Consider the following 15,763-nt stretch of genomic DNA (forward strand, 5'->3'; position numbering starts at 1 on the left):
GCAATCTATAGATTATTTTATGAGGAAGCAGCTAAAAGACCTTTGAGGAAGTAAAGACTATGCAAAAAGGGTGGATTTGAGTCTTGTGTTTTATGGGAAAGGTTTCAAAATTTGCTATGGTTTACTGTTACTAATTATATAGACATAAAAACATATGAAGAATCCAGCTGGACCAGATCACTGCTTTGTCTAGTCCAGTCTCCTGGTTCACACAGCAGCTCATCAGTTGCCCTAGAGGGCCAACAAACAAGGCACAGAGGCCAAGGTTTCAAAGGTTAAGAGCCATTGATGGACCTATCCTCCATGAATCTGTCTAATTCTTTTTGAAAAATGTATATGTTTGTGGCATAACTACCTTCATTCACAGTGACTTCCACAGTTATTCATTGAGTAAAGAATTTCCTTTAGTCTGTCCTATACCTATTTCCCACCAACATAACCAGGTGTTCCTGAGAATTATGTGAAAGTAAGAAGTTCCCTTTTCCCATTTTTCTCCACCTAATGCAAGCGATGTGGTGTGCAAGTGAACTCAAAGCAACATGAGTTCATCCACCTTCTCCATTATACTGTATAGGGATAGTCCTCATAGGGTATAATGGAGGCAGATAAATTCTACAATCCCAATTATTTCCTGAATCTCAATATCATACCAATGTTAGGATTTGGGAATATCAGGAAAGATTAAAAAAAATTGCAGATCAAGTACACCCAAAACCAAAAACTACTGTTGTTTTTTGCACACCCCTAATTTCAGTACTGATCTTTGTGGAACCCTGCTGTTTACTACCCTCCATTGCAAGAACTACTGAGTTATTCCTAGTCTCTGCTACCCTTTGTTTAGCCAATTTTTAATCTATAAAAGGACCTGTATTCTTATAACATGACTGCTAAGCTTACTAAGGAGTCTTTGGCTGGGGAAGGGATGACAGATGGAGCAGGGATTAAGTGCCTCACCTTCTTCCCCTTCCCAGCCAACACACAATGGGAGACCGGCTGGGAAAGAGATGGGGAGGCATGTAAACATACTTCCCTGATCTTTCTTCCCTTCCCCAGCCAACCTGTAGTGGCGGGCCAGCTGGAGAAGTGATAGGGAGCATGTAAACATACCTCCCTGACCTTTTATCCCTTCCCCAGCTAATCTACCATGGTGGACCGACTCAAGAAAGGACAGGAGAGCAGCTTGGGAATGTAAGACAAGGGATTTGCACATGCCTTTTCTCAGGCATCCTCCCAAAACCATTCAGCTGACAGGTGGATTGCTGCACTGATCAGTTTGAGTGGGAGGAAGCCATTTGAGACCTCCCAGCTGAATATTTTCAGCAATACTGATTATGTCCTAAATCCCAATAAAATATCAATATTAGGATTTGGAAATATTAACATATACCAATATTTGTTGGGTTTGGTATACCCGAACACAAAAAATACTAATTTTTTTTCATATTCACATCCTTATCCAAGATAGCTTTATTCCTTGTGGATGCTAGCCTTGTATCTGCATATTTGATATCTATTTTTATGTAATTAATATCATTGTATCAGCATTCATGGAATATAATCATTGTTACAAAACATATCACCACTGGCAGCCCATTTGTTTCTGGGCACAATTCAAAAGTCTGATTCTTGCTCTAAATGGTTTGGGGCCAAAGTACTTGAATGACCACCTCCTCCTTTATTGTCCAGCCTTCCAGTTAAGTTCTGCCTCACAAGACCAGCTTTTTCTGTCTTTGCCTTCAGAAGGGAGGTAGGTGGCAGAGACACCCAGCTCTTTAAGTAGCAAAATCTGACTTAGGGAATTCCTTGCCCCTTGAGGCTTATCTGACACATTGCTTTCTTTTAGGCACCAAGCAAAAACATTTCTGTTCACCCTGGCTTTCAATTAAGGAGTTGATCTGGAAATTGTCATTTAATATGTCAATGGTCTGTTTTTATGGCGTATGTTTTTATGCTGGTCTGGGTTTTTTCCTGGATATTTGTGGAGAGGAGCCTGGGAAGGGTGGACTTTGGCGCGTGAAAGTACCTTAGCAAGGTGTAATACCACAGAATCCATCCTCTGAAACTGCCATTTTCTCAGGATAACTGATCTCTGTAGCCTAAAAATCATATAATACTGGGAGTTCTTATATAATATTAGGAGTTCTCCAGCCACTTCTTTGATTTTAATGTTGGATTTTGATTAACATTTTTTATTGTTTTTATTTTGTAAGCTACCTCATGCAGGCTCCTGGAGAGGCAGCAGAACATTTTTCTAAGTAAATCAATCTCCAGAGTTGTTTAAAAGAAATAAACAATGTGTTCTAAGATAGCCTATTGAAATAATAAGTAATCATAACTATGATGGAATCAGCAATGTGTGATGATTAATTTTATGCAAGCATCTAGTCATCCCTTTGTGTTTTTTTATGTAGTTTTGTGTGAGGATAGAAAAGAATCCAGGCCTTGGATTTAGTATCAGTGGAGGAATAAGTGGACAAGGAAATCCATTCAAACCTTCTGACAAGGTAAAAAAAAAAAAATTCTTATTTGATTGACAACTGCAGATATAATGGGTGGGTGATGATTTAGACATTGGTAAAATTAATTCCTCTTTTGTTTGGGGGTTATTTGCACTGTGTCAGTCTAACCTTTCTGACATAGTGGTTAGCAGGCCTCGGATTCAGTGAGAGCTCACAGGAGTGCAGCTCCTGAACCTTTCTGAGAGTTCCACCTCCTCCTGAGAGTTCCACCTCCTTGTCCATTGAATGGTATGTGCAGCTGCATAACAATCTCTGGATGAGCTCCACCACCTATTTTTCTACAAAATGACCCCTGGTGGTTAGGGTGATAAAATGGGGAAAGGAAGAACTGTGTCTACTATTCTGAACTCCTTGGAGGAAGGGTGGGATTAAAATGTATGAGTATGCTTAAGGTCATCTGTGGCCAAGCTAGGGTTGCCAAGTCCAATTCAAGAAATATCTGGGGACTTTGGTGGTGGAGCCAGGAGACTTTGGGGGTGGAGCCAGGAGACTTTGGGGGTGGAGCCAGGAGACATTGGGTTGGAGCCAGCAGCAAGGGCGTGATAAGCATATTTGAACTCCAAAGGAAGTTCTTGCCATCATATTTAAAGGAACTGGATACCTTTTAAATGCCTTCCCTCCTTTGGAAATAATGAAAGATAGGGGCACCTTCTTTTGGGGTCGTAGAATTGGACCCCCTGGTCCAATCATTTTGAAACTTGGAGGGTATTTTGGGAAGAGGCACTGGATGCTATGATACAAATTTGGTGCCTCTGTCTCAAAAAACAGCCCCCCAGAGCCCTGATACCCACAGATCAATTATCCATTATTCTATGGGAATCGATCTTCATAGGGAATAATAGAGTGGCCAGCAGACATTTCCCCCCCCCTTCTGCTTTCTGATGACCCTGAAGTGGGGGAAGGGCCTCCAAATCAGGGAATCCCCTGTCCCTACCTGGGGATTGGCAACCCTAAGCTCAGAAGGCAAGTTCACCCAGTAACACTGCTTAGAACAGCAGCCTTAATTCAGCATGCCTACTTCAAAGAGCACTCCCAAATCAGCGTGCACAAGGTTGGGGCAGCTCTCTTCAGCAGGAAACAGAGGCACTGCAATCTTTCTTGCACCCAGTATGCAGTTAACTTACCACTCCCCCCCTGCCTCGCTCCAGGAGGCCCTTTTACCTTTGTGTGCATGACTCCAACCAAAGTTCCTTTCAGAAGATCAGACGAAGGGGGCTTTGAATCTTGAAAGCTGTTTATAACCCTAAAAATCTTGGTGGTCTCTTAAGGTGTTCCTGGACTCGGCTTGGCTCTTCTTGTGCAGAGGAACTGAGCTCTCTACCTTAAGCAACTGCTCACAACGGAATCGCTCCCAGACGCCATACCCCCCACCCCATTTCAGATTTTTGGAAAGCGGGAGAGAAGGTGGCTAAACCTGGGGGCCCCCGGCAGGGCGGGAGGTTTGGGAAGCCTAGGCCAAGCCTATGTATTTTTATTATAAAATAGCCAAAGTGCCATTAAGTTTGATAGATGGGAGAAGGCATGCACAGTTTCAGACCTTTCTCAAACTTCTCTTCTTCTATCCTTTGCTGGAGTCAGCCTTCCTTTTTGATACCTGTCTTCTGTTTCCACAAGCCAAACATGGCCTCTAGGAAAGAATATAAAAGCCTTCCCAAATGAGAACCATTGCCTCCCTCCTTACATTTCTCTCTGACTCAGATATTGATTTAGTGGTAACATTAGGAATAGAGTTCCCAGGTTCAACTTGGAAAATACCTGGGGACTTTGTGGTGGAGCCTGGAGACTTTCCCATTCCCTAAAACAAACAAATAAATAAAAATACAGCAGTGATTATCCTCATTCCTCATCCTCTTTTTTGCCTTCGAAGAGTTCCCCAGCAGCTGCATTTCCACTAAATGAAAGTTAACACACACACAAACACACATACACACAAACAAAGCAGCCAAAACAAACTGTTTGCAAGTCCACATTTTGTGATCTCACTGGGAATTTATTCATGGGAGTTGCTGAATGTAACAATTGGCTGTATTTCAACCAACTTCTTCAGAATAACATAGGAAAACAAAAGGTAGAGATCTAGGGGCTGTAGTTTTCCTCCATCCCATAATCAGGTTCTAGTTAACTCTTTACTATCTATTTTACTATAAAAATGACTCCTGGAATGAATGCAAAACAAACAGAGAAACTGTGCTCTTTTCCTCTCTCACATACTCCCTGGGAAAAGTCATGTGGCGCTGCCTGCTTCCCCCACCATGCAGCTTTCATGTCCTCCTGAGATTTAAAGGCACACACACATTCCAAACACAAAGAGTTTGCAAGCTTCTTCTAGATCTGCTGAGATCTAAAGGCACATCATGGCTATTGGGGTGGAACTTACCCGCACCAGTCAGTTGGCTGGTGATGGGGAGGACCCTGCAAAACCTGGGAATCCCTTGCCCAGACCACGGGGTTGGCAAGCCTAGTCAGGAAATATCCAAAATATATCAATTATCTCCTGTAAAGCTGAAAATGTTTTTAAGAAGAGATCTCTGTCTTTGGCAAAAGATACTGAGCCATCCAGGAACAGACATGGTCATCAGGTTTTGCTTCACTTTGTAAATGTAGCACTTTACTGTTTCATATAGAAATTGATGACAGCTATTTACTTGTATTTGAGAAATTAAGCATGTACAATCAGAGGCACTTTAAATGGAGGCTAAACCTGGCTGTGGTTTGGATGGGATGCATATTTTCAACTGTTTTTCTAATTGCAATTGTTTATTTTTACCCATGGAATTTAATGGAAGCTTCCGAGAACCATGTCACTCCCTATCTTTGCAACCTTTCCCAAGCTCTGCTTTGTGGGCAGGCCAAAGTGTGATGGAATGTCAAGGCTAGCTTTAATAATACATAATCCTCAAAGAACCATTATGAATTACTTTTATGTATTTGTAGTCAGAAAGTTACCACTTTTACTCAGATAGTTCAGCAAAGCAAGTCAAGTAACTGGTTAAAACCTGTATTGTGTAGTTTGGTCCTTAGTGATTGAATTAAATGTAAGCCTTCTTCTTTACATTTGTGTGGTGGCCAGAGACCTGGCCTGATGCAAAAAAGGAGAAGAGAGAAGCTGATTTGGAGGGTGGGGGATGACACAGTGAACAAAATGGCAGAATCTTCACAAAAGTTAGCCTATACCCATTTTATTATGTTGATGCTATTTACTGTGTCAAGCAGTTTTCTTATGTTGTTAATTTCAGAATGTCTATAAAAATAATTATATAATAGCCTCACTAGATATAAATTCCAAGTTGCCATTTAAATTTTAAAAAGTGTGTGTGTGTAGGACTTTTTTTTGCAGAAAAAGCCCAACAGGAACTCATTTGCATATTAGACCACACCCCTGATGTCACCATTGTTTCACACAGGGCTTTTGCCCACCTACCCCTCAAATGAAACACTACACAAGTTATGGGTTAAACTGGGACTGTATTTACACAAAAGCTGATCTGCACCATTAGATACATCATAAAACATAGGTTGCATAGGACTTGCAAAGCAAGCTTCCTAACAGGGCAAACCCATCCCAGCTCAGGGCCAGGTCTGGAAACTTCTGGACCCTACCTGTCACAGCCCACACACCAGTGCATAAAGGGAATGGGAGCACATACTCCCAGCCCTCGACTGTGAAACCTTAGGGTCAATTGTATGCTCCCCCAACCCCAAAGAGGCTCCCAACCAAGCCACCCAGACTGCCAAGCCTCTAGGTAGTCTAATTGAAGACACACACCCCCAATCGCTGATATCTCAGGGTGCTTACCAGTTCAAAATCCTTTTAACCCATGCTTTCCCCACATTTCCAGTTAGGGCCTGACCAGTGACACCAGGCCTCTATATGCCTCACCCCCTCTGACCATGTGGAGCAGGTGAAAAAAAAAGGCCTCTGTATGCCCAATCTGAGTGAGGCCCCAAATATTCCTGCTCATTCCCATCACTGGCGACTAGCTAATCTCACATGGTTTTATCAAGAGGGTGGGGAGCACACGCTGGAAAAGACTGATCAGGGGACAGCATCTGCTGCCTTACCTGGCCAGACAGCCACTCCTGGATTGGCTAAATCTCCTGCACTGAGCCTGAATAGGATCATCCCATCCCTTGTGATTTCATTTGAGGAAGTGGGGGGTGGTCAATTTCAGTGGCTGCTCCATGGCTCCCACTGGGGTTTTTTGTAGAAAAAGCCCAGCAGTTCATTTGCATATTAGGCCACACCCCCTGGTGCCAAGCCAGCTGGAACTGCATTCCTGTGCATTCCTGCTAAAAAAAAAGCCCTGTTTCTCACTGTGTGTATGTACACACACACACACACATGATGACCTTTAATCAATATTGAAGTACTGCTTAACGTACTAATTTTATTCCTTATTTCCAAAATAGATAAGACATGGCCGTATATTATTCTGATTTGTCTCATGGCAGTGTAATTCATCAGTCAACTTTGTAAATCTACTACACTTCCTGCCTTTCTTGGAATGCTAAATGCCTCCTTCTGACAACTCTGCCCTGCCTCATGTCTGTGGGTGTGAAATTCCAGTTTTGAACTATCTCTTTCATTGCAATGTTTCCTACACACCTTGGGGTGCTAAGTACAAACCATTTCCTGTCTGCTCTGATCTACTGTTTATTTTCCTTCCTGTGGCTGTAAAATGCCTGCCTCTGTGACCAGTCTGCGAATATGCCTATCATTTTCCCTCTATTATCATATTCCTAGGCAGTGCACTGCTAGAAACAGCCAAAATTTTGACCCAGAAAGAGTGGCTATCCAGAGCAGCACAAAAAAAATTGCTGCCCTTTCTATGGAGCTGTCAAAAAATGCCCTCCCTATTTAAACCGTATCTAAGGACATCCATTATCAATTTCTTTAGAAGACTGAGCTGTGTATTTTTGTGGAAACTATAGCTTGGATCTGGACTAACATTTCTGCAGGTACAAAGACTTGTGCCTGCAGAGTGTGGTTTTTTTCTAGGTCTCTCTTTCATGGCAACCCAAATTGCCTCCCATAATCCTGGGATTATGTGGGACACTTCAGGCTGCTGTAAGGGGATGGATAAATCTTGCTCTGCAGGGGAAAATTCTTGCACCATGGAAATCGAGGCTTTTTAAATTGCAGTACTCACAGGGGAAAGTGGGATGAAGTCTTAAGATTCAGCCAAGTAGTATGGTTTATGTTTGACATAAGGGCTTTTTTTGAGCAGGAACACACTTCTATAGCGGTTCCAGCTGGCCTAGTGTCAGGGGTGTGGCCTAATATGCAAATGAGTCTCTGCTGGGCTTTTTGTACAAAAAAGCCCTGTCCAAAACAATGTTGACATCAGGGGGTGTGGTCTAATATGCATATGGGTTCCTTTTGGGCTTTTCCTACTCATGCTAGCAGACCTCACTCCATGTAAATAATATACATACCTTTAGCCTAGTTCTTGATGATAGTGTCCTAACCTCTGTTACTTCTGACTTATAGGGTATCTTTGTTACTAGGGTTCAGTCTGATGGACCAGCATCCAACCTGCTCCAGCCTGGTGATAAGATTCTCCAGGTAAGTGAAATTCTTTACTTAACAAAAGCATGGATTTAGTGCAGATAGTTAGATATGCATGCTGCCATGTTGTTGTTTTTCCCTGTGTGTCCTAAATTAGGTTAGATAGTCCCTGGTGGAAAATTAGTGCTAAAATAACAGCAAGCTACAGAAGTAAATTGCTCCTGTCATAAACAATGAACCCAGGGATGGTGGGAGGGGGCATTTTATGGTTCTGTGAAGGAGCAGAGTGATTGAAAAAGAGTTGAGATGGCTGGTGTGTTAAAGGGTGACATAAGCTTTTTGTCCCAGGGGTTAAGACACTTTACATTTCTGGTCGAACTATGAATGTGAGTCTGCAGCATAAAGAGCAGAACATATTAGCTTATTTCAGCAGCAGTGTGAAAGTTGTCTGTTGTGACCCTGAACATACACTGTTAGCTTTGTCTTTTACTCATTTACATGTAGATAGATCCAAGCGGGCAGCCGTGTTGGTCTGAAGCAGTTGAACAAAGCAGGAGTCAAGTTGCACCTTTAAGACCAACCAATTTGTATTTAGAACGTAAGCTTTCGTGTGCTCTTAAGCACATTTCATCAGACAAGGAATCCAGCACAGTGAGCAAAGCAGCCCCGTAGACAGGATTTGAAGAATTGGGGGGGGGGGGCTGATTTTTTTCAGGGGGCACATAGTGGCCCCAACCTCCATGGCCTTCTCTCTTACTGAGGAGGAAAGCTGCCAACTTGCTGCCATACAGCCTCCCCCCTCCCCACAGCTTCCCCAAGGTGATCTCTTTCAACCCCTCTCCCAGCAGCTCTGGTGGGGAGCCACTCAGAGGTTTAGATACACACCGCATGGTCTCCTGCCCTTATCTGTAGCATGATCCAGCTAGGCAAGCCCGGCGGGACAAAGGGGGGTGGGGTGGAAGGCGGGACAAAGGGGGGTGGGGTGGAAGGCACCACCAAGTCGCAACTGACTTCTGGGGCTACAAGACCTCTAATTCAGATTTCTTCCTGTCGGAGGGCGAGCTGAGGCTGCCCAAGCGCAGCTCCCACACTCACTCGGGTGGCCATCGAGACCAGGCCAGAAAACCCCTGCAGGCGAACATCACCTCTCCACTGATCCCCAGCCGGGACCTCCACTTGTGTGTGCCAGCCTACCCTACCCTGCCCTGTCTGCAATGGAGCCATCCGCCCTCTACCCCTGCCATCCGCCCCCTACCCACTTGAGGGCCAGAATAGCCTCTTCTTGCAGGTGCCCTCTAGCCCAACAGCAGCCCAATGTGGAGCTTAACTTTCAGTCCTGGTGCCCCATCTGCTTGCTGGGGGGGTCAGAGATTTCTTCCAGCCCCTAAGCAAGCAGAAGCAACAGGGAGCTTAACTTTCAGTCCTGGGCACTGAAAGTGCCCAGTTGTTTCTGCTTGCTGAGGGGTCAGAGATTTCTTCCAGCCCCTAAGCAAGCAGAAGCAAGGTGGAGCTTAACTTTCAGTCCTGGACGCTGAAAGTGCCCCATTGTTTCTGGTTGCTGAGGTATCAGAGATTTCTTCCAGCCCCTAAGCAAGCAGAAGCAACAGGGAGCTTAACATTCAGTCCTGGGATCCGAAAGTGCCCCGTTGTTTCTGCTTGCTGAGGGGGTCAGAGAATTCTTCCGGCCCCTAAGCAAGCAGAAGCAACTGTATATGATCACGTCCCCTAAGCAAGCAGAAGCAGTGGTATATGACGACAGCAGAATGGAGAAGGATGCAGCCAAGGCACTGGAGGCTGGTTAGGGGCCCAAGTTAGGGGCCCCTGCCTAGAAGTCAGGGGACTGTGCCTCCACAGGCCTCCTTGTAGCTATGGGCCTGGAGCAAAGCCACACATAGCTGAGCAGAGCCATACATAGCTGGTAGGCAGTGGCCCAGAATGCAACATGGTACAGATTTAAGAACCAATGATAGTGAAGTTAAATTATCTGGTAGGCAGTGGTTTAGAATGTAAAATGGTACAATGACAGCTGCCTTGAGGTCACCCATTGAATGCTTTGGAAGGTTAAAGTGTTATCCTACTTTAAAGTTTGAGTGGGAGAACTTTAAAGTGGGAGAACACTTTAACCTACCAGAGCATTCAATCGGTGACCTCAAGGTAGCTGTTTTACTGCAAAGGAACTTCAAGAACAGAATGGAGAGAGAAATTGCTGAATTACAAATTATTATGAAACTTGGAACAAACACCTTCCCAAGACTGAACAGGGATATTGATTTTTTATCTCATTACAGATGCTAAACCCACTCTCAGTGAGTATAGCTATACATCCACAGTATTCCAATGTGTTTCTCTTTTAGAATCGTGTATCAGTATAACTATTTGTATTGACATACTCAAAATAGGGATATTAGCTGTATATCTCATTACATATGCTTTACCCATTTTCACTATATTTTATTGTATTCCTTTTTCCTATGGCAAACTAGAATTATGTTTACATGTTAAAAAGTAAATTAGGTGGACAAGAACATCACTATCCAATGTATTTCTCTTTTAACTGTACTGACACACTCAAACAGGGACTTTGGTTGCTTATTCCATTACATATATTGAACCCATCTCCCATTGTCATTGACAGACAATCTCACATTTTGACATACTACTGTTTTTTTGCTTTCGCATGCTCATGCTACTCAGATCAAAGGTTTGCCCAATTTGTTAATTTTACTATTCTGTCATTGTACCATTTTGCATTCTAAACCACTGCCTTCCAGATAATTTTACTTCACTGTCATTGGTTCTTAAATCTGTACCATGTTGCATTCTGGGCCACTGCCTACCCAGCTATATATGGCTCTGCTCAGCTATGTATGGCTTTGCTCACTGTGCTGAATTCCTTGTCTGATGAAGTGTGCTTAAGAGTAGACGAAAGCTTACGTTCTAAATAAAAATTGGTTGGTCTTAAAGGTGCACTTGACTCCTGCTTTGTTCATTTACATGTGTTTTACATCAGCTAAATTTAAACTGAAGCCAGCTGGAGAGATGCTTACATATAACTCTTGTCAGAAAAGTGATAGCAGAAAAGCAGTGATCCATACCATGCCTTACTCTGTTCATTATGACTGCTTGGTAACAAAATTGGAATTGGAGATAACAGACAAGACCCAAATGTTTTGGAGCAAGAGGTTTTATTTGGTTTTTACACTATAATGAGATACTATGTGAGTAGACTAAATTGTTTAGGATTTTTGTATTAACCATTATTTACGAACATCCAGTTTTACATCAGTTCCAGTATCCAATTCACGTTTCTTCATGTTCAAAACAATTTTACCTTCAAATAAACACTATTTAGCTCAGACTATTGCCAATCAAGAAAGCTCCTAAACAATTTTTGTATTCATCTTCTTTTTATTTCCTTTGTGTTTGTTTAAGCTTTTCCCATGCTTATATTTCACTACTCATTGCAATCCTTCAGTATTATAACTAAAGATGAAACATCTCATGTGTAAAATATGGCAAACGAGGCATAGGTAATCTCAGTAAAAATTAGGTACTCTTGTAGCTTCTCCAGACTAATAGCTATCATCAGTCTGTTTGGACAAAGGAAGCATGTCTAAACCACAAGTTTTCTCTATTGGCCAAAACTGCATCAGAAATACATACACAGTTCCCATAACTTCAGCTTACATAGTTCTCTCCCCATCTGCACTGTAAAAAGATAATTCCAGGAGACATTCAGACACTGTTTTTCAGGACCATATTATGTCAGTTACTGAGAGCACCATGTTTTTCTATTCACAGCATGGAAAATACCAGAAGGCACCAGTGATATTGTGCCATAGGTTGATTTGATCATCCATTCTTAGACCTTGTGGCTGAGGACTCAAGCTTGCTTAAGCCCATTGGGGCAATATGACACATAGTTTTCTAGGTATTATGGTATTAGGCACATTCATAAGTGCAGCAGTCTCTGGATTTCAAAGCACATTCCTCTATATATTGAACAGCCATTTATCAATTCTAATTTATAGCCTGTTCTGTCCCCAAGACTTAATAGAGTTATTGCATGTTTTCAGTATTCTAAGTTCATTATCGCTGTAGTACTACCTGCTTGGGAGATAGGGGAGGACCACAGAAAGTATTTATTGTGCTAAGATACTCCCTGAAGCTCCAGTTAAATAGTGATACCTGTTGAGCTGTAATTCAGTCATAGCCTGAAGCTAATTTTTATTGCAATAAATTCTATTACAAAGGACATAAAAGAAAATACTATCTATTAAAGAATAATTATTAAAAAACTTACTTTTTAATTTGACTATGCTTATTTCAGCAAACCATTCTACAGGTAGGGGAAACCAAGTATAATTCTTAACCTGGAAGTCTATTTATAAGGGAACCTTTCTCATCGTATAAACAGAGTATGCACCAAAGAAAGGCAAGCTTATGCAAAGTGAATCTTATAGTTTGCTACTGGTTTGGAATGTAACCCATACTTTGGAATAAAAGAGTCCTCATTTACAGAGTCTTGTTGGTTTTTGATCAATGTACAGTTATTGCCAAGATTTAGTTGTTGGATTTTTTAAAATCTCATTTATTTGGCAGTGGGGATTTCTATTAAGGAAATAAAAATGTTTCTGCTGCATATAGGATGGAGATTTTAGGGTTTTGTTTCTGTTTTTAGTATAAGCCTATCATACAGTCATATATCCACCCCACCCCCACCCCTATCATACAGTCATATATCCACCCCACCCCCACCCCACATACACACTCTTCTGTTTGCAGTCAGTTACCTCCAAATTCTGCTTATTTCTTTGTCTTTCATTCACTGCAGGTTTCTTTCCTTTTAACCCTCCCAAGGGAGAAAAAAAACCACACACACACACACAGCTATACTACTTTGGCATAGGGGACAAAGTGACCCCACATTACAGCAAAAAGCAGTGAAAACCTGATAGCTCTCTGTCATGGCATTAGCTACTAAGAAAAAAATCAGGCCTCAATAATAACTTCCTTCAGAAATGCAAGACAAAGGAAAGTCAAGTTTGGAATTGGGGTAAAAAAATACCCCTCACTGAAAACATCAAAACCCCACAAAAACGTAAATGGGGTTATATTGACCCCACCATTTTTAAAGCAGAAGACACAGTTAGGAATCTAAAAAATTGTTTATTTTTTAAAAACAATAATTGTAACTTTACACATACACACAACAAATATGTAAAGTTGAGAAGGTGAATCAGAGGTTTGGGAAATTTGAAGGTGAACAGTTAAGTGTCCAGGTGGCTATGGGTCATATAGACCAGAGGCCCCCAGCCTTTTTTATTCCAGGTATCGGCCCCAGAGCCAGCAGCCACCCCCCATGGCGCCTCCCCCTTCCCCTGTTTCCCCCTCCCCCCTCTGCCTTGCCCCCTGCAGCCTTGCTGCCCACCCCCGTGCAGCCTCACCGCCTCCTGTTTTTACCACTTTAAGGCCACTTTACCACTTTAAGGTGAAGCGCCTTCCAGACTGACCTCCCCACCACCAATCAGCTGATCCAATCGGCTGGGAAAACTACGGCAGCATGGCTGTTTCAGCGGTTGCTCACCGCTGCTGCCACCGTTTTCCCTGCTGATTGTATCAGCTAATCAGCAAGGGGCGGGGGAGGTTGGCCTGGAAAGCACTTCATGGCACCTTCCCCGGCCTTAAAGTGGTATAAACAGGGGACGGCGAGGCTGCACGGGGAGATGGCGAGGCTGCACGGGGGGGCAGCTGCGCAGCCCACTCAGAAACAGGCCACAGACCGGTACTGGTCTGGGGCCCAGGGGTTGGGGGCCCCTGATCTAGACTAACTTCCCCCTGTAACGTTGAGGAAAATTTGAAGGACAAAGGGAACCCAATCAGCTCAGGGGACAGGTGGTGGGGTCATCTAGAGTACTTACCACCACCACCACCCCACAGTTGAGAAAATCACTGTGAGGTTTGCAAAATTTGAAGGGCAAAGGGAAGCTCAGAAAACCATGTCCAGGAGGGCAAAGGGGAGCAATTAGCTCAGAAGACATATGACCAGAGGTCAACTCTCACAGCCAAACCTTACTACTGTGAATACCATAGCTTTCACTATATGACTTTTGTTGGCAGGGTGATGTCTCTACTTTTTATTATACTGCCTAGGATCACCATAGCTGTCCTCCCAAGGAGCAAATGTCTTTTAATTTCATGGCTACAGTCATCTGCAGTGATCTTGGATCCCAGGAATGTGAAGTCTGTCACTACTTCCATGTCTTCCTTTTCTATTTGCCAAGGAGTGATGGGGCTGGATGCCATGATCTTAGTTTTTCTTTATGTTGAGTTTCAAGCTTACTTTTGTGCTCTCCTCTTTCGCCCTCAACAAGAGGTTCTTTAGGTCCTCCTCACTTTCTGCCATCAGAGTGGTATCATCTGCATATCCGATGTTGTAGATTTTTTCCCGGTAATCTTAATTCCGGTTTGTGCTTCATCCAGGCCAGAATTCCGCATTATGTACTCTGCATATAAATTAAACAAGCAGGGTGACAATATACATCCTTGTCAAACTCCTTTTCCTATTCTAAACCAATCAGTTGTTCCCTATCCCGTTCTGACAGTTGCTTCTTGACCCTTATACAGGTTTCTCAGGAGACATGTGAGGTGGTCTGGTACTCCCATCTCTTCAAGGACTTGCCATCTCTTTAAGGACAATCAAAGGCTTTAGCATAGTCAATGAAGCAGAAATAGACGTGCTTTCTCCATAATCCAGCGAATGTTGGCAATTTGATCTCTAGTTCCTCTACCTCTCCGAAACCCAGCTTGAACTTCTGGTAGTTTCCGATTTACATACTGCTGAAGCCTAGTTTGTAGGATCTTTAACATGACCTTGCTGGCATGTGAAATTAGTGCAATGGTGCAATAGTTTGAACATTCCATGGCATTACCCTTCTTTGGGTTTGGAATATAAACTGATCTTTTCCAATCCTATGGCTACTGTTGCATTTTCCAAATTTGCTGACATAATGTGTGCATCACTTTAACAGCATCATCTTTTAGGACTTTGAATAGCTCAACTGGGATACCGTCATCTCCACTCGTTTTGTTGTTAGTAATGCTTTTGAAGGCCCATTTGACTTCACAGTCCAAGATGTCTGCGATATCACTCATGGTTGTCAAGGACATTAAGATCCTTCATGTATAATTCTTCTATGTATTCTTGCCATCTCTTTCTAATTTCTTCTGCTTCTGTTAGGTCCCTACCGTTTTTGTCCTTTATCATGGCCATCTTTGCACGAAACGTTCTGTTGATTTCTCCAATTTTCTTGAAGAGATTTCTTGTCCTTCCAATTCTATTATTTTCCTCTATTGCTTTGCATTGTTCCTTCAGGAAGGCCTCATCTCTCCTTGCTGTTCTCTGGAAATCTGCATTCAGTTGGGTGAATTTTTCCCTTTCACCTTTGCCTTTCGCTTTCCTTCTTTCCTCAGCTATTTGTGAAGCCTCATCAGACAGCCACTTTGCTTTCTTGCATTTCTTTTAATTTGGGATGGTGCTGATTGCTGCCTTCTGTACATTGTCACGAACCTCCGTCCATAGTTCTTTAGGCACTCTATCATCTCTAGTTCCTTAAACCTATTATTCGCCTCCACTGTATATTCATAAGGGATGTGATCAAGGTCAAACCTGAATGGCCTAATGGCTTTCCCAGTTTTCTTCAGTTTAAGCCTGAATTTTGCAATGAGTAGCTCA

At 42.8% G+C, this 15,763-nt stretch overlaps 1 protein-coding gene across 8 annotated transcripts in view; it reads left to right on the forward strand.

The window, feature by feature from the left end:
* Positions 1–15,763, forward strand: part of LRRC7 (leucine rich repeat containing 7) — a 265,921-nt gene that overhangs the window by 238,072 nt on the left and 12,086 nt on the right. For 6 of the 8 annotated variants that reach the window (XM_060232004.1, XM_060232000.1, XM_060231999.1 and 3 more), the window contains 2 exons: positions 2,412–2,504; positions 8,011–8,085. In XM_060232004.1, coding sequence (XP_060087987.1) covers positions 2,412–2,504; positions 8,011–8,085 — 168 coding nt within the window. The remainder of the gene's footprint in view (positions 1–2,411; positions 2,505–8,010; positions 8,086–15,763) is intronic. The other 2 variants (XM_060232001.1, XM_060232002.1) reach the window with 1 other exon arrangement.

This window comes from Heteronotia binoei, chromosome 2, assembly GCF_032191835.1.
Source record: "Heteronotia binoei isolate CCM8104 ecotype False Entrance Well chromosome 2, APGP_CSIRO_Hbin_v1, whole genome shotgun sequence".
In the NCBI taxonomy this organism is placed as follows: Eukaryota; Metazoa; Chordata; class Lepidosauria; order Squamata; family Gekkonidae; genus Heteronotia; species Heteronotia binoei.